Below are 18959 nucleotides of genomic sequence, written 5' to 3' on the forward strand. Positions count from 1 at the left end.
TAGAAGTAAGGCTGTTTTCTAAGAAAGGAATTTCAACTCTGCTGTTGCAGCTGGCTCAAAGAGGGGAAGAGTAAGCATTTCCCAATACAAAGTTAAGGTCCCAGGCTGGAGTGGGAGCTCTCCTGGGGGGTCTTAATTTTTGGCCCCTCTAAGGAATTGTTTTAGCAAGGGGTGAGAGAAGAGGGGTGGTTCAGTATTATAATGTGCTGAAATGGCAGAGGCATGAATCTTAATTGACGAGAAGGCTAGGCCCTTGTGGAGCATTTCTGTTAAGTACTCTAGAATGAGGTAAGCTGGGCACCGTTGTGCCCATCCCCTGAGCCTGGCTCCAGGAACAGTATCTTTTCCACTTTTCATCATAGAATTTTCTGGCAACAGGCCTCCTTGTCTCAAGAATGACATCCAGCACCTGCTTACTGTGGGATGCTAGAGGAAAGCTCATGGAATTAGCCAGACTGCAAGGTTCAGGGTTTGAAGCTGAGGGTGCAGAATCTGGCCCACATGCTGGGACAGCAAGGAAGGGGTCGGAGGCAGGTGTCATCGTTGTAGCAGTGTCAGAGTGCGCAAGAGGGGGTACCAGTGCTGGCGTGGCCAGTCTGGTGCAATCAGTATTGTCCTTGGCTTGACCTGTTTGATCTTTAGTAGAACCTTCGAGAGGAGAGGCATAAGGGGAAAGGCATAAACCGAGAGGCTTTCCCTGGTAAAGGACATGGCATCCACTTTCCAAGCTCGACTGTGGGGAGTTCTGGTGCAGAATTTGTTCAATTGGTAGTTCTGAGGGGAGGCAAACAGGTCTACCTCTGGAGTCTCCCATTTGCTCCTCAAGAGGTTGAATATTTTGGGTTCTAGTTTCCATTTATGTGGGTCCATAAGATTTCTGCTTAAGTCATCTGCCAGTGAATTTAGCTTGCCTGGCAGGATATGAGCTTGTAGGTGCACTTGGTAGCTCAAGGCTGGCTAGTCTGCAGAGAGGGTAGGAGTGGGTTCCTCCCTGCTTGTTTACGTACCACATAACTGTGGCGTTGTCTGTCTTTACCAATAGTTGTCCTGGAAGAATAAGGTCTTTGAAGGCTGTCAGAGCATTCTGTACAGCTAACATTTTTTTTTTTATTGATATGCAGGTACATCTGTCTTGGGTTCCATTTGCCCTGAATGCACTGCCCTGCCATATGACCCCCCCATGCATAATCTGATGTGTCTGTTGTTAGGGTATGGGCAGCAGGGGGTAGAGTGGAAGGGAGTCCCTTGTTGTTGTAGCAGGCCTCTGCCCACCAAAGCAACTCTGTCCTTAGACAAGGAATGATAGGAATTATTGTTTCCAGGTCCTGAGAATGTTGACACCATAGACTTTTTAGATACCATTGGAGATTACTCATATGCAGTCTTGCATATGGAATAAGCAGAATGCGAGAGGCCATGAACCCCAGAGCTTGCAGTATGTTACTTGCAGATAGCTGGGTTTTTGTGGCCAATAGTCTGAAGCAGTTTGTCAAATAAACTTGTTTCTCCGGAGTGAGGAATGCCATCTGGGAAGTTGTTTTCAAGCTTGCTCCCAGGAATACAATCTGTTGGCAGGGTAGTAGGTGAGATTTATTTTCGTTGTTGGTGTACCCCAGTGAGGTTAGAAGTTTCTTTAAAAATGCCAGCTGTTGTAATAGCAAGTCCTGGCTTTCTGCCTGAATCAGACAATCATCCAAGTATGGGTAAATTTGAATATTTTTCTGCCTGCAAAATGCAATGGCTGGAGCTAGGCACTTTGTGAACACCCTGGGTGCAGTAGATAAGCCAAAGGGAAGTGCAGAGAACTGAAAGTGTATGGAGCCCACCCTGAAACGTAGGTATTGTCTGCAGGATTCTCTTATTGGGATGTGCAGGTAAGCTTCCTTTAAGTCTAGGGTTGCCAGCCAGGCATCCTTGGCTAGCATAGGAAGAAGCTGTTGAAGAGTTAGCATTTTGAATTCTGGAATCACCAGAAAGGTGTTGAGACTAGAGAGGACCAGGATAGGACGCCAGGAGTTTTCTTTTCTGGGTACCAGAAAAAGTCTTGAATAAAAACCTTGTCCCCTTAGTTCTGCTGGGACAGGTTGAATAGCCCCGATACTGAGAAGAGAGAGAACCTGCTGTTGGGCCTCCGCCCATTGATTTGGGGGGAGGTCTGGCCAACCATTTGGGGTTGGTAGTGTGTGTGGAAGTGAAATCTGTATCCTCGGGAAACTATGTTCAAAACCCTTTTGTCCTGGGTAATGAGTTCCCAGTTTTTTGCATACAGGGCGAGCTTTCCTCCTAAGGGAGCAAGTAGTGGAGCAGGGCTTGGAAGGGTTAAGGTTAAGTCACTGTGCCATTTTTCCATAGGGGGGGTGGCTTACTACTCCCTGCTTTGGAAGTGAGTGCCCTCCACTGCTTAGATCTGTGCGTAGCCTGAGACTGAAGTCTTTCTGGTATGCTGTTCCTGGGTTTGGACTGAGAAGGCCTAGAAGGGACTAGAAAGGATCAGTCCTCTGAAGGCCAATGCCTACTGAATCTGGGAGACTGTACTTGTAGGAAATCTTTAACAGTTTGCATTGATGTAGCTTCTTCCTCCTTCCTTTTGAGGACGACTTCTGCTTTGTTGCCAAAACGGTGGTCTTGGTTTAAGGGTGCATCTAGTAATTTAGCTTTAACATAACCTGGCAAGTTTTTTTTCCTTAAGCCAAGCATGCCTTCTAAGTACAGACCCAGTGACAGCAGCCCTGCACGATGCTTCTAAAGCATCAAAACCAGATTGCAAAGTATGTTTACCAGCTTGTTCTGCAGAATGCATTAAATCTTGCAAGTCTTTTTGTACAGCAGAGTCAGGAATCAACATCACTTTCTGTTTAAGTAGTCCCATAATATGCTGCTGATACTTTAACATATGAAACTGGCAATTTAAAACCCTAATGGCCAAAGTAGCAGAAGTGTACACCTTCTTACCCCATCTGTCTAAGGCTCTAGAATCTCTATCAGAAGAGGTAGGACTTTTGGCAGCAGTAGCTTTACTGACTTTTGGTCCTTGGGAAATGGTCTCTGGATCCACAGTAGGATTCTTTAAGAGGAGCTTGTGAGAGTCAGGTACTCTGTAGTACCTGTCAGGTTTTCTGGGAGCTGGAGGTAAAGTGTCTGGGGTAAGGCTAGATTCCAAGAAAACATCATCTACAATAGCCAGAACAGGAGGGATAGCTAGAGGCCTGTGTTGAGGCAGGAGTAAGAATTCCTTAAGTCTTTTTTTGGACTCAGAATAGTCCTGGCTTTCCCAGCGGAAATGCTGCCTAAGGGTATGCAAGATTTCACCAAAAGAAAAATCTTCTGGAGGGGAAGCAGGGGGAATGGAATCCTCTGCATCACAATCCTCATAAGTAGATAAGGGCAAATCCTGGTAATCAGAAGGAGCAGAGATACAGATTCCTGATCAGAAGAATCAGAAAGAAAATCGGTTCTAGGTCTCTTAGAGGGGAAAGGCTGGCTTCCCCTAATTAAGGTAATAAGGTCTTCAGCCATTCTAAGCATTTGTTTTTGAGGCATATGGGCCTGAGTCTGAGATTTGGTCATCAGATTTCTAGGCTTAGTGCGAGTTTTAGGCCTGAGGAATTCGGTACTTCTAGTTGGAAATGATGCCGTCGGTTTAATATGAAAGTCTGTCAGCCTGAATACACCCTCAGAAGCCAGTGCCTGCACAGTGGCTCTGGATCCATCCAAGGTACAGACATCCGCAGGTTCCACAGTTGAAGAAGCATCTTGTGGCATACCGGACTCCGAATGGGTCTCAGTAGAGGCCTGCAAATCTGTAGTAGTGAGTATCAGGGGCTGCGAAAGCGCCTCACTGAGTACCAGCGGAGTGGCGACTAACTTAATGGAAGCGTCGTCGGCAGTTTGGGACCTATGCGGTCTGTCTTTGTCTTTATCCGTATGTTTTTTTTTGGAAGATCGGTAGTCGGATGGATTAACGAAGTCATTTCGGAGTACGGAGATCAAGAACAAAAGTATTTGGCTACAAAAATAGCCCGACGACGAATACTTCGGGAGTTGAACAAGGCACAAAACTGACAGCGAGGGAGGTCGTGGTCTGGGCCTAAATAGGTGATGCAGTAAGAATGAAAATCTCTATGAGGTCTTTGCTTTACACAGGCAAGACAATTGCTAATTTTCTCTGACATCGGTTAGAGCAAGAAAAAAAGGATCCCCAACGGGGTACTTCTCTTTTTTGAAGACTTTGGGTCTGAAACTCGAAAACGAAAATTTCAGGAGTCTGCCAACTGGCACTTGCAAACTGGTTCTGCTTCAGGGACCGCACAGCAAGAAAGACTGATGTAATGGCGTCGGCTGCATGTTTTATACCCCTGACGACCTGACACCATGAAAAAGCGACAGCATCCGATGCAGAAATATGAAGACTCTTGTATTCAGGCCGACTGAGGGCTAACTGCAGGCAGATAATCCAAGTGTGATAACTGCAACAGTGAAACACTAAGAACATCCTAATAATCATAACCAGTTCCCCCATGGTACCTCCACAATATCAAATTAAAACAAATCATTTTTAAGCATAACACACTGATTATGACTTTACATTAGCTTGAGCAATGTCAAATAAAATATGCTGGTATGACACACTCTCCTACCCAATAATTCCTTTCTTGTACAGTTCACACAGTGAACATGGAAGGATGCAAGATATAGTGTTAATACTGGTATAGCACACCCTTCTTGTAACATGCAGACACAAAATATGGAGGTGTTCAAGACACAGTTATCAAGGACAGTGCAGGGTGTTGTTCATAGGAGTATATAAGAAGGCGCTGATTATACATGGCATTAAAGCACTTATTTCACACTAACACTTGTCTCCTCTACCCAATAATGTTAAATGAAAGCCTCTTTACTTTTAATGAAAAGACAGAATCGAAAATAAAGAAAAATAAGTACACAAAGAATGCTCTTTGAAAGAAGGCATACTGTTCATTTTTAGAGGGTTTTTTTTTGTTTTAATCATGAATACAACTGACAATGTAAGCTGTTCCTTTAACCTGCTACTGCCACTTAAAGATTTGTACAACAAATTCACCTAGCAAGATCTTTATATTTTCATATCCTTTCTAGCTAGTGGACCAGTATCTTCATTTATTTCATTAGGAACAATTTACTAAGTAGGAAAAGTTGACTTCACAAACACAAAGATCAAGCATCTCCCCAACTTTGACCACGGGAAATAAACCTGCAGAAGGATCTGATATGCATTATTTAGGCAAAGGCAGTCAACATGTCTGCTACAACACTGTAAAGTATTCCAGATTCTAAACTACAGGAATGTTATAAGATTAGGCAGCACTACCAATACTGCCTTCAACCCACGACAATGAGTCACTGAGGGAACTAGTCACACTTTAGAGGGGGGCACTTGTATGGACAAGACATCTGTCTTGTATCATGATGCGCCATCCACTCTTACGATATTAACAATGATCTTGACGAGACTGTTATTAATGTGGTATTAACAGGATACACACACTCAATATTAGAGTATATTTTATGCAATTGGATGCAATCCCCCTAGCCCCAGTTTAATCTCATTCTCATTAAGTTCACTTAACATTATTTGCAGAATTTGCATGTTCTGTGATAAACCCCCAGGAAGCAGGTATCGGTACCTTCCACCCCAAATGATCATACTCAGAGTAGAATCCAAGGCCCACTCAGTGGACATATGGACGCTAAAACAGGAAAGACAGAGAATGCTTTGATGGCAGTCTTTCTGTTATGAATGTATGTTTGCTTCAATAACTTCATCACTTGAACTATGCCTAGTTATAAATAACTGAAACATACATAATTAAAACTAATGAAAGACTTGATTTACCAAACTATAAAGTTTTCAAACAGTGGTTGGTTTACTATAGTAAAAGTATTGCAAACAGCAGTAAAATTTACAATTTCTTCTCAAATGACATCACTTCGGAAATGTGTTTAAGCAATTTCTTTGTAGCCTCTGCTACCTCCAAATCAGTATGATCCAGGTTGGGAGTGGGTAGAGTTTTTGAATGTCTGTTTATACTCATTACCCACTACAATTCTTTTTGGTGCACTTAAAATCCTGGGAGTTGACTCATGGTTATAAAAGCATTACATCTCAAAGAGCTTGTTAAGTTCTGTTACAGGTGGTTTAGTGCAACAGACCCTATTAACTTTAAAAACTTCTTCTCTTTAGAAATCTGAAAAATGTGCGACTCCGTTTCCCAGTACTATTTTTACAAAAGACCTAAAACTAGTTTAACATCTTGTGGAAATTAATTATTTTGTCTATTTCTATGTTTGTTAACTGGGTAGATGGTCTGACGTGCAAAAGACCCTTTTCTGTCAAGACCCCTATCCATGGCAGTTAAGCTTGTCAAAGTGCATTGCAAATAAAAAGAAATTACTGACATATCATTAAAACACAGATAATAAAAACTTTGCACATGCTATGTGCAGGATAGCATATTTTGTACTGCATTTAACATTTCAAAGCAACAGCAAAAAAAATGTAGCACAAAAAATAAAGTAAAATGCTTTAAGGCACGTTTCATGATCACATGGTCAATAAAAAAACATGATACTCTTTTGTATACAACTAATAGGTAGTAAGAGGGCTGTGGAGCACTGTTCAGTGTTAGAGACAAAGCAGTCTTGTTAACATATTTAACTTCTAACATTATTTAGCATACTTCTGGAAAATCGCATTAGAGAGGTAAGAGAAACGTGTCAAAGATTTTACTAGACAATATTCTAACAAAAAAAAAAATCAAGTCTGTAAATCTCATCAGCAACTGAACTGCAGCTTGTACAGTAACAAAATCAGAACTGTTAAGCGCCTGTAGTGTTCATGCCTCACCAAAATTCCACTTCAAAACCACTTTTTGTGACTTGGTGTTATCATTAGGCACCTTACTTTATTTACAGTTTATCAAGTCCGGACAGACCAGAAAGTACACTAAAACATTGGTAAATCGCTCACAAAATATAAAATAAATTTAAATTAAAAAACGAAAATCTGCATTCCCAACATGGATGACTTTGAAAATGAAAGAGACAATCTAGCTGTTTTCTTGTAAAGTCTCAGATAAGAGATTCCAAAAGTGAAATGTTAACATAACATGTACCTCAACAATGTGTATTTATACTCTACTATAAATAAAAACAGCCCAACAAATTCCAGGTCCCCCATTTGAATACTAAAAGCTTGTAAAGACTGTCAACTAATATATTAAACCATTTCTTTCATTCTACGTAAAGACATAAATGTCACATGCAATGCTCTAAACAACACTTAAAGCCCAAGAGAAATAAAAGTACTGACTGCAATATTAGGGACTGAAAGAATTTTGAGCCCTGACCTACAAGCGTCTCTGCCTTTAAAAGACACCACCAAAATACACTAATAAAGCTTCTCTCATACGTTTTCGGAGGCTTACAAGTTCTCCTAAACATGTTCTTAAAGTGAGAGCAAGATGAAATGGCTAAAACTGTCAATGTCAACTCTGGTGCTGCTTAAACACATGTTACACCAGTAAATATACTCATTCATTAAAACTGCATCTGATTACTGATGAAAGAAAAACAAGTGGACTCTGTGACTGCCCACAAAATTGGCTAACTCACAAATTTAACTATGAAAGGCAGGGATAATGACACAGTAAATAATCTCTTCCTAGTTGAAACCACTATGCTGTGGCAGTTTCTCAGAGAATACCCTATGGTGAACTACCTTGAACCCCTGGCAGTCATGTAACAAGTTCACTTTCCAATGGAAACAACAAGGCAATCAAGGACACATGGGATGCCCTTGTTTTCTCCTGTGCAACTACTGAAGCAACCCAAAAAATAAAGTATGTTCCTAAAGATTGACTTCTGAACTTACCCAAACAGAGATTGACCGATCCTTGCTACCAACAGCACAGCAACAGTATGGGCCATTAGGTTTGTTGGAGCTCCCATTTTTCTGTCTTTTTCTGAAGATTTTTGGATTAAATTTCTGTGTGCACAATAAGAAGAAAAAACACTTTAAAATGACAAATCAGACAGCTGTGAAGCAGAGTGAAAGCTGAAAGGAACAGATGTCATGCATCTTGTTTTTATCACTCAAAATAACATTTGTTCAATCTTCAACCTCAGTACATGACAACAAAAGATCTGCTCTTTTTTAAATTCTACTGAGCTATATATACTGTAAGATAATTAATGTTAAGTTAAAACCTTTACTAAAAATACATTTTAAACATTTAAACTGCCATTTCCTTAAAGGTAAAACGTCTTTCTACATTTTACTTATTTGTTATACAAACACCAAAAACTATCAAAAGAATGTCTAAGCAATTTACATTAAAGCAGAAAACTGGGAACAAAATTTAAAACGGCTGGACACATTAGGAAACTGAACCTCAGTAATGCTCTCAGGGCTACTGAATGTAGTGTCTCCATAAATACCCCACATATCTGTCAGATGTATTAGAAAATCAAAGATTTGCATGCAATGTCTTTTTTGTACAGTAGGCAATTATTTTTGCTTTTTTCATTATCAAGTTTCATGAATGCAATATGTATTCCAAATTACACAAAACTTGGTCAAGGTACGGTTAACTAGAAGACAACTAGCTAATTATTAATGTGTCATCAGAATGGTCATAAGGCTCAACAAAAGTGCCCTGTTTCAGGTGAAAACCTGAAAAGAATACTGTTTACTATGCGGTGTATCAGGTATTAATTAACTGCAACCCTTAAAGATCATTCCATAAACATAAATATGTCTGCAGCCAATATATAAACAAACATACACTGAAAAGCAAACTGTAGGCAGAAACACTACTTGCAACACAACAAACTCTAAGCTTACAGGAACTCTTCCAGCCCAAGTACAGAAAGAAACAAGGAGGTCTCAGGTAAAAGTATAGTAAATGTTCCCATTACAAAGGATATCCTAATAATTATAACTAGATGATGTTTCTTTGAAGATGATAAATTAACAAGCAAGGATGTTATTCTGCTACTGATAAATTTACTTTTTCTTTCTGGTTCAAAAGGAGGCACACTTACCTTTGATGCCTGGAAAATTAGAGGGATTTGGGTTCTCTTTCCACACCAGGTGTTTGGACATTTTTTTTTCAGTAGTTAGTGAGACTGTAGTGCAACACAACATACACGTACATACATACATTTTGTTAGCCACACAACTCTACACATTAACACATTCTTTAAAAAAAAAATAAAAATCTGTTGGGTTCCAGTCATTTCTTTACAATATCACATCCTTCTCGCAATAAATTCAATAGCACAATCATCTGTTTTCTGTACTTGACAAGTGCCATAAATGCAGAACAATGTAGCAGCAGTAACTACACAGGTATGGGTTTGAATCTCATCTGTGGCAAGTGTTTGTGTGTGCACATATGAATGAGTGTACCTTAAAGATTTTAACTCTGGGCAAAACTGCAATCTAAATTGTAGCTTGCTACAAATCCCCCAGCATGCCCCAGGATTCCTACTCCTCTTTTCTTGATGTACTGGAAAATATTAGGGTTCAACAAAACACCCTAATAATGGGCGATTTACACTACCCCACCATTAACTGGGAAAACTACTCCTGTACCAACACCTTTGCTCAACGCTTTCTGGAATTCATAAATTCCAATGCCCTGGATCAACTTATCCACACCCCCACCAGGGGCAACAATATCAAAGACCTAGTCATTACCAACATGAGTGACTGGTGTTCCACACCTGAAGTCAACTCCTCGTTAGTCAGATCCGGCCATAAGCAAATCACCCTAGATATCCACATCCCGCCCACACCTACTATTAAGGAAACCACAGTAAAACATTTCTCCAAAGCCAACTTCATGCTTCTTAAGACAGAAGTGGCGAACTTCATGACACCCATGCAAATGGACAATACAGTTACGACTGCTGAATCCTACACAAATGCACTCTATAAGCACTTACACGAGTGCATGGATCATGCTATCCCAAACAGAACCAAGACGCTATCCTCCAAAATAAAGGACGCCAATCTAGTGGTCCCCTGCCATAAACAAACTCTACAACAGAAGGAAGAAACTGTTGCAAAAGAGAGTAAAATCACATGAGTGGAGGAGCTCCCTGGTCAGCCTCAGTAAGAAGAAAGGCTCAGGAGAGGCTAACTTTTTCTGCAAATCATCCAGCAAGAAATCCTGATACTGAAACATATGAAAAAGGCAATTGAGGGCTCTCATAGTCAGTGTGGTTGAGGTATAAACTTTTTTGCCCCACCTCTCCAGGGACCTAGCTTCCCTTGTCTGAGGGCAAGGGATTCTTGGCCGTGGATGTAGTCACCCCTTTGGGCCCCTGGGAAATTGTTTCTAGATCAACAGCATGGGCCTTAAAGAAATGTTTATGAGTTTCAGGAACCCTGTAGTATCTGTCCGGCTTGACAGGAGCAGGGGGGGAGAGAATCAGGAGAAGCACTCGAATCTGAGTACACATCATCCAGAACATCAAGCACTGGAGAGATAGCTAAAGGCCTGTGTTGAGGTAGCTTAAGGAAGGTACGAAGCCGTTTCCTGGAATCGGAGTATTCCTGGCCTTGCCACTGAAAGTGCTCCCTCATGGAGTGAAGAACTTCCCCAAAAGAAATATCCTCAGGAGGGGAGGCAGAGGGGATAGAATCCTCTGCATCAGAATCCTCGTAGGCCTGGAAGGACTCTTCCTGGGTATCTGAGTGATCAGAGTCACCAGAGGCTTTATCTGAAGAAAGGGTGTCTGTATGCTCAACCCTGGGCCTTTTGTCAGAAGGTGGCTGAGATCCTCCTTCAGGATGGGCCTGGGAGCCTCTGATTAAGGAAATTAAATCTGCAGCTAAAGACATGACTTGTTTATCAGTAGTGGGCTGAGGCAGAGCTTTAGGAGGGTGAGACTTAGCCTGGTTAGCAGCCTTAGCACGTGTGTAGGCCTTGATAGACATAGACATAGGGGGCCTAGCTGCCCCACGTGCTGGAGTAACCTTGCCCACTGGTATGGTCTCCGGTAAATCTTGGGCTTCAGAATCTGGAGGAAAATCAACCACTGGCTCCGGGGCCGGAGTGATCGGTAAAGCGGTGTCGTCAGTCCGGAGCGGTGGAACAACCGCCTCAGAAGAGACCGATGCACTCGCGGTAATTTTTGGCGTGGTGTCGGTGGAAGTCGCGGGCCGAGAATGTCGGTTCCGGTCCTTCCGTTTTTTTGGAAATATGAGGTGTCGGTTGTTCCGACGGCATGGTATAGGAGAATTTGTCGCCAAAAAAGTCTTCAGCAAACTTTGCCCGGCGCCTGAGGGTGCGCTTATTGAAGCGAGCACAGGCAGCACAGGCAGAGACGTCGTGGTCTGGGCCAAGGCAGGGGAGGCAGTAAGAATGGAAATCCTTATGAGGTATTTGTTTACCACAAGACAAACAGTTATTAACTTTTTCAGTTTTTTCTGACATCGGCTGAGGCAAGAAAAAGATCCCCAACGGGGTACTTAGCTTTTTTGATGACTTCGGATACGAAAAACACAGGAGCTGACCGACCGGCACTTGCAAACTGCTTCTGCTTCGGGCACCGCGCGGCAAGAAAGACTGGGGAAGATGGCGTCGGCTGATACTTTTATACCCCAGCCGCTCTGACATCGGGGAGGAGGCAACATCAGCCGACGTCGGACCCAGACTTTGGAATCCGGCCAACCGAGGGCTGCCTGAGGCAGGACAACCCATATGTAAGGACTGCAGTTGCATTCTTGAAGGACATCTAGGTATAAATCCCTACATCACAAGATGGGTTGCCAACTGGCTCACTAACAGAACCCACAATGTAAAAGTTGCAGACTCCAAATATGACTTCAAACCAGTGACAAGTGGAGTACTACACAGTTCAGTCCTGCGACCTCTCCTGTTTGGTATCTACTTCTCTGAAGTACAGGCTAAAACAGGAGGCTTCTGGCTAATGAATTTCGCAGATGACTGCAAGCTAGGAGCCATAGTTGAGTCCCCAAATGATGTGGACATCCTACACAGAAGGGCCTCACTGAGACAGATGCCTGGTGTCAGAGGCATGGCCTCAAGCTCAATGCCAAAAAGTGCACCGTCATCCCCTTTGGTAAAAATTCTGTACCCATAAACTACCACATAAACAGCAGTCTACTTAACGCTGAATGTGTGATAAGAGACCTTGGGACCCAGGCGGACAGTAGTCTCCTTTGATAATCACATTGCCACAGTAGTCAGGAAATCCTTCTATGTGGCACACCTCATCAAAAAAGGGTTCTCATCCAGGAAAAAAGAGGTCTACTCAGCACTCATTAGACCCATTATAGAGTACAACACTCCTTTTGGAATGTACCTCACAAGACATCTGCAGCAGCTGGAAAGGCCACAGACGTACCTCACAAAGAGGATTACTTGCCTCAAACAGATGCCCTACACTGACCATCTCAAAAAACTCTAGCTTTACTCTGTAGCATATCGCCTACTCTGAGGATATCTCTACCTAACATACAAAGCTATGTTAAACCCAGAACTGTTGGACATGCTACATCTATAGAAATCCCAATCCCTCCGAGCTACACACTCTAGGGACCTAAACCTTGTCACCACAATAAAGAGAACATGCTGGAGGGATAGATTCCTGTCCTAGAGACTTCCTATACTCTGGAACAACCTACCCATCTATGTCTAGCAAAGTTCCTCACCAGCACTCCAAGAAAAATCTTGATGAGTGGATGGGAAATAGGAAATACACCCCGGGGATCATTTCTGTGGCTCTGCTCAACAGGGGCATATGAAATTAATTTTCTTGGGTGGCATAAGCCAGGGAACCTTGCTGGCTAGGCTTAATTAGGCCCTTGGGCCGATAGCCTATTACCTACCTATAAACTTGAAACAATGTCACTATAAAACTGCAAGTAAATCATATTTATACGTATATCACATATGTTCAAATTCATCCTTCTATAGATATCTAAACAAATAATTTTACTTTCAGACATGAATAGAAAAATCTTGCAATATTCAGAGCTCTAGCTAGGACAGTTGGTGCTCTGAGCAATCTCACTGCATCACATCTTCCATCTGTGAATTTTCTTACTACCTCATTTTCCCTATCAGTTTCACAGCCTTCCATCTCTTTGCTTGCCCCACCTGTTCCAAATAATCTCTATTTTCATCAAGTAAACTCTCCCAGTGCAGCTGCCCCCCCCAATAACTGAAATACAAATCTTAACCGCAAACAAGCCATTAAAAAGGTGGACTGAACCACAACCACACTCCTCATTTAGTTCCCAACACTGTACTCAATTTTATCTTGTACCCTAAAAAGCCTCAAAGCAAATTTCTCATATATTCCTCTTCAAACATTCCAGTAAAATGTAAGCATGCACACAAACGTGAGTTCCGGCGACACAGTTTGCCAAACTTATTTAAAAATTATAAACAATTTCAAAATGCCATGGAATACTAATTTCTACACTAAGTATCTTTTATCATTTTCAATACATCCTCACACTCTTCAAGTCACTTGCACCTCACAAACTTCAGACCTAACATGTAGGCCTTCTTTTGAAAGCTCTAGTGCTTGCAATAGAAAGTACAGTTGTGTACACTTACCATAAATGTAGATGTTCGAGTGTATTCACTGTTGCAGTCCTCACATATGGGTTATCCAGTTCCCGTAGCCCTCAACTGGCCCGAATTACCAGAGTCCTTGGTATATGACATCGGCTGCTGCCGGTTGTAAAACTGATGTCAGAACGTCAGGTATAAAGGGAGGCAGCCAATGCCATTTCCTCAGTTTTTCTTGCCTTAACTGTCAGGAGCCCCCAAAAGAAGGCTAACCCAGGAAGGTAGCACCGTGGATACATGTCCTACAAAAAATAAAATTGTATATAGTCTGTGCCTTAGGGGGAATGGAGGGTGGAAAACCAGGACTGCAACAGTGAATACACTCAAACATCTACATTTATTGTAAGTGTACACAACTGTACTATGTTCTTCATGTTTCACTGTTGCAGTCCTCGCATACGAGTTGATTCCTAAAGCACAGGAAAAAAACAAAGGGTGGAGGAAGGATCACAAATTAAGGGTTGGTAAGAAGGCACTGCAAAATTGCAGAGGCAAAACCAGCCCTGGACTTAGAAAACAAAGGTAGATAGCAATGCTTTGTGAAAGTATGGACAAAAGGCCAAGTAGCTGCTTCTAGAATGTCCTTAGTAGGCACACCTCTCAAAAAGGTTGCAGAGGTAGAGGCTGCTCTAGTAGAATGGGTCCTAATACCCTGAGGGGGAACCTTCCCATACTGCAGGTAACAAAAGTGAATACAATGAGCAATCCATTTGGAGATGGTTTGTTTTGAAATAGCTTTACCCTGAGCACCAGGAGCAAAACTAACCAATAACTGTTCAGATTTTCGAAAGGATTTAGTCCTAAGTAAAATCTCAGCTGTTTATGCACATCAAGAGAGTGCAGAATCCTTTCCCCTTTATTTTGGGGATTGTTGAAAAATGTAGGCAGGTGAATAGACTGGTTCAGGGTTAAACTGGAAACTACTTTAGGCATGAAGGAGAGATTAGTTCTCAGAGAAACTCAATCTGAATGAAAAATAATAAGAAGTTATGTACCAACCATAACATTCCATGTTAGTTGTCTTCTTCTTGCCTTCTTTCTTGCTGGATGGGTTCGGAGCCGATCCTTGGCTCCGACTCGGCAATCTACTAAAGCTCGAGAGCTATTTACTGGCTCGAGGCCCTCCCTATATCCCACAATGGTAGGCATCAGATCCCCAGATCTCGTTTGGCAGAGCTAACACCAAGGAAAGATTCAAGGACACCTGTCCAACCATAAGGAAAACTATAGTACCAAGACAGAGGAGGACACAATGTACATCAGAGTTGTCCAGAGGAAGAAGGCCCCAAAAGGGGACTCTTCTCGGTCTGTCCAGGCTAGGGGGATGGAGGGTGGGACGCAAGAAAGAAGGCGAGAAGAAGACAACTAACATGTAACGTTATGGTAGGTACATAACTTCTTAATGTTAAGTTGTCTATCTCGCCTTCATTCTTGCTGTATGGGACAGCGTCCCTAGCACCTTAGTCCTGGGTGGCTCATTGGAACAGACTCTTGAGCACAGTGGAACCAAACTCAGCTCTATTCCTAGAGGCCACATCCAACTTATAATGCGAAACGAATGTATGAGGAGTGGCCCAGGTGGCTGCGGCCCATTCCATTGGTAGTCTTGCTTAAAAAGCTACCAACGTAGCCAACGCTCTGGTGGAATGACCTTTAGGTTTAGCAGGGAGTTGTTTATGTCTGAGTTGATAAATCAAGGTAATAATAGAGGACAACCACCTGGATAAGGTTACTTTGGAAACTGGCCGTCCTTGTTTGCCCTCAGCATAGGATAAGAAATGTTGGTCTGATTTTCTTATTTGCCTAGTCCTGTCCAAGTAGAAACGTAATTGCCTGTGAACATCCAAGCAATGCAAATTTTGTTCTGCTTTGTTCGAATAGTTAGGAAAAAATACGGGCAGATCAATAGACTGATTCAGTTTTGTTTCAGAAGGTATCTTGGGTAGAAACAAAGAATTAGGCCTAAGTGAAACTCTGTCCTTATGAAACACAAGATAAGGACGACGAATACAGAGGTCTTGAAGTTCCGAAACTCTCCTAGCTGATGTGATGGCTACCAAAAAAAGAGTCTTCCAGGAGAGCAATTTTAAGGAACAGGAAAGCCACTGGTTCAAAGGGGGGGGAGAATCAAGGAAGCCAATATCAAGTTCAAGTCCCACGGGGGATCTCTGACAGGGGGCCTAAGCAGCAAAGTTCCTTTGAGAAAGGCCTTGCAAAGTTTGTGGGACATGATGCTGGTTTCTGACAGGCTAGCATGGAAATTTGCAATAGCAGCTAATTGGACCCTAATGGTGGCAGAGGAGGAACCAGCTTGAAAAAGCTCTGCTAAAAAATTTAAAACATGATGGACAGGGGCTGTTAAAGGGTCAATATTCCTGGCCTTTGCCCAGAAGGAGAAACGTTTCCACTTACTAGCATAAGTCTTCCTGGTGGCAGATTTGTGCAAAGAAAGGATGATTTCACGCACCGGCTGAGGAATGAGCGGAAGCCTAGCTAAAGTTGGAAGTGGAGCAACTAAGCTGTGAGGTTGAGAGACTGAAGGGACTGGTGCAGCCCGCCCGACTGATGGACCAAGAGGTCTAGCACTGGGTCCAAATTCCACAGCTGCTCCAGCAGGTGCCGAAGCAGGAATGGGAACCGAATTTGTCGATGCCAGTAAGGGGCAATGAGGATCATCCTGGATCCCAAAGCGGTTGCTTTCTGAATTAGCTTGGGAATGAGGGGAAAAGGTGGAAATGCGTACAGCAGACCCCAGGGTCAATCGTGAACTAGAGCGTCTCTGGGGGAGTGGCCGGGAAGGGGGAAGAGAGTGAAGAAGTCGTCGCACTTGCTGTTGAGAGGGGTTGCAAAAAGGTCGCAGCAAGGTTGACCCCATCTGCGGAAGATTTTGTCTGCTACTGATTGATTGAGAGAACACTCGTGAGGCATGAGAATAGCTCTGCTTAGCCTGTCTGCTATGATGTTGGACCTCCCTGGGATGTGCGTTGCTATCAGAAACCGTTGAGAGGAGATCACCCACTGCCAGAGTCTGAGTGCTTCTCGACATAAGGGATAGGACTTGGTTCCGCCATGCTTGTTGATGTACCACACTACAGACATATTTGTCTGTCTGAATTGCAATAGTCCCGGTGGGTAGAGAGTCTTGAAGAGCTTGCAACGCCAAAAGCACCACTCTCATCTCCAAGACATTTATGTGCAGATGGTACTCTAGAGGTTGCCAGGTGCCTTGGACAGTCCTGCCCTGAAAATGCCCCCCCACCTGATCAGGGAGGCAACCGTGGTCACTGTGGCAACAGGAGGAGGAAGAACACACGGTCTGGCCTGGAGTATCAGAGGGGAGACCATCCACCAAGCCAGGTGGTCTTTGCATGATTGAGTGATTATTATCTTGTGCGACATTGGAAGCTGTTGAAAGGACCATTGAGTAAAAAGCATCCACTGAAGAAGCCGCATGTGAAAACGAGCCAGGGGAACTAGTATGATTGCTGCTGCCATGAGGCCCAAGGTCTTTAGTACAACTCTGGCCTGAATCCTGTTGCACTGTAGTAAGACTTGCACATGTCGGCGGATTTCTGAAACTCTGTCGAGAGGAAGCCTTGCAGACAGATCTTTTGAATTTAAGATTGCGCCTATAAAGATAATAGACTGAGAAAGTGACAATGTAGACTTTTTGAAATTTATTGATATACCTAGCTCGGAGCAAGTTTGGATGGTATAATCCCTGGCTCGCAGTAGCTGATGCCTGGTGGGAGCAGTGAGGAGCCAGTCGTCGAGATATGGAAACACCTGGAATCCTCGCCGTCTCAGGTGAGCCGTAACCACTGCCATGCATTTGGTGAACACCCTGGGGGCTGTGGTGAGACCAAAGGGCAGGGTCCTGAATTGATAGTGACTGGCTCCCAGCCGGAAGTGGAGAAACCTTCTGAAGCGCCTGTTCATTTTGATATGGTAGTACGCATCCTGAAGATCTATGGAGCACATCCAAATGTCCTGACCCAAAAAGGGTAGAATAGACTGGAGCGTGACCATCCGGAACTTTGTTCTTTGAACAGACATGTTTAGCCTGCTGAGATCCAAAATGGGTCTCCAGTCCCGTGTCTTTTTTGGCACCAAAAAGAACTTGGGAGTAGATTCCGGATCCTTGCTGGTCTGCTGGGACTGGCTGGATGGCCCATTTGTCTAGCAGTTTTGAAATTTCTAGCACTGCCTGTTCCCTTAGACCAGGTGGAACATCTGGAAGGGACTTGGTTGTTTGTACCGGGGTGTGGACAAAGGGAATTTTGTAACCCTTGGATATGATAGACTGTACCCATTTGTCTTGTGTGAGGAGTTGCCAGGCTTCTGGGTACAGTGACAATCGTCCCCCGACTGCATTCGAAGGCGGACAGTCGGGCAGCCACTCAGGGGTGCTGAAAGGGTTTGTCAGAGAACGATTCTCTGCTACCCTGATTCTGCGAGCCCCCTCTGCTCCTCGGGCGGCGTCTATTATTGTTCCCTCCCCTTCCCCTGGAGGGAAACTCGCCACGTGTGTCAGGCATGACGCCCTGGGGTTTCCGAAACCACATTTTTCCACTTTTCTGACCTTGGGATATGGTCTAGAGGGAGTGGAAAAACAGACTCCCACGGCAGAGAGAGTCTTGCCTTCCTGCTCACACCTGGTAAGGGTATCTTTCACCTGTGGTCCAAACAGAGCCGAACCATCAAAGGGGGTATTGGTGAAGGATGCCTTAAAGGGGTCAGCAAAGTTGCATAACCGCATCCAGGCATGTCTTCTCAAAGTGACGCCTGTACCTGCGGCCCTACTCGCCCCATCGGCTGCATAAGAAATGAGCCGCATGGAGGAGTTGACGATAGAATTAAGGGTCACCAGCTGGGAGACCTATTCATCACTCATTAGACCCACTATAGAGTACAACGCCCCTTTTGGTATGTACCTCATGAGACATCTACAACAACTGGAAATGCCACAGAAATACCTCACAAAGAAGATTACTGGCCTCGAACAGATGCCCTACACAGACAGTCTCAAAAAACTCCAGCTTTACTCTGTCTCATATCGCCTACTCAGAGGCGATCTCTGCCGAACATACAAAGCTATGTCAAACCCAGAGCTGTTGGACATGCTCCACTTACAGAAATCCCAATCCCTCTGAGCTACACGCTCTAGAGACCTAAATCTTGTCACCACAATAAACAGAACATGCTGGAGGGATAGATTCCTGTCCCAGAGACTTCCCATAGTCTGGAACAGACTTACCTATCTATGTCAAACAGAGCTCCTCATTAGCACGCTTCAAGAAAAATCTT

At 43.5% G+C, this 18959-nt stretch overlaps 1 protein-coding gene across 1 annotated transcript in view; it reads right to left on the bottom strand.

The window, feature by feature from the left end:
- The window catches only part of LOC122800348 (protein HIRA), a 1504941-nt gene that overhangs the window by 1032113 nt on the left and 453869 nt on the right, over positions 1-18959 (bottom strand). Inside the window, exon 8 of the mRNA XM_044069797.1 lies at positions 7910-8023. Coding sequence (XP_043925732.1) covers positions 7910-8023 — 114 coding nt within the window. The remainder of the gene's footprint in view (positions 1-7909; positions 8024-18959) is intronic.

This window comes from Protopterus annectens, chromosome 4.part0 (genome assembly GCF_019279795.1).
Source record: "Protopterus annectens isolate FY-2018-M chromosome 4.part0, PAN1.0, whole genome shotgun sequence".
NCBI lineage: Eukaryota > Metazoa > Chordata > Ceratodontiformes > Protopteridae > Protopterus > Protopterus annectens.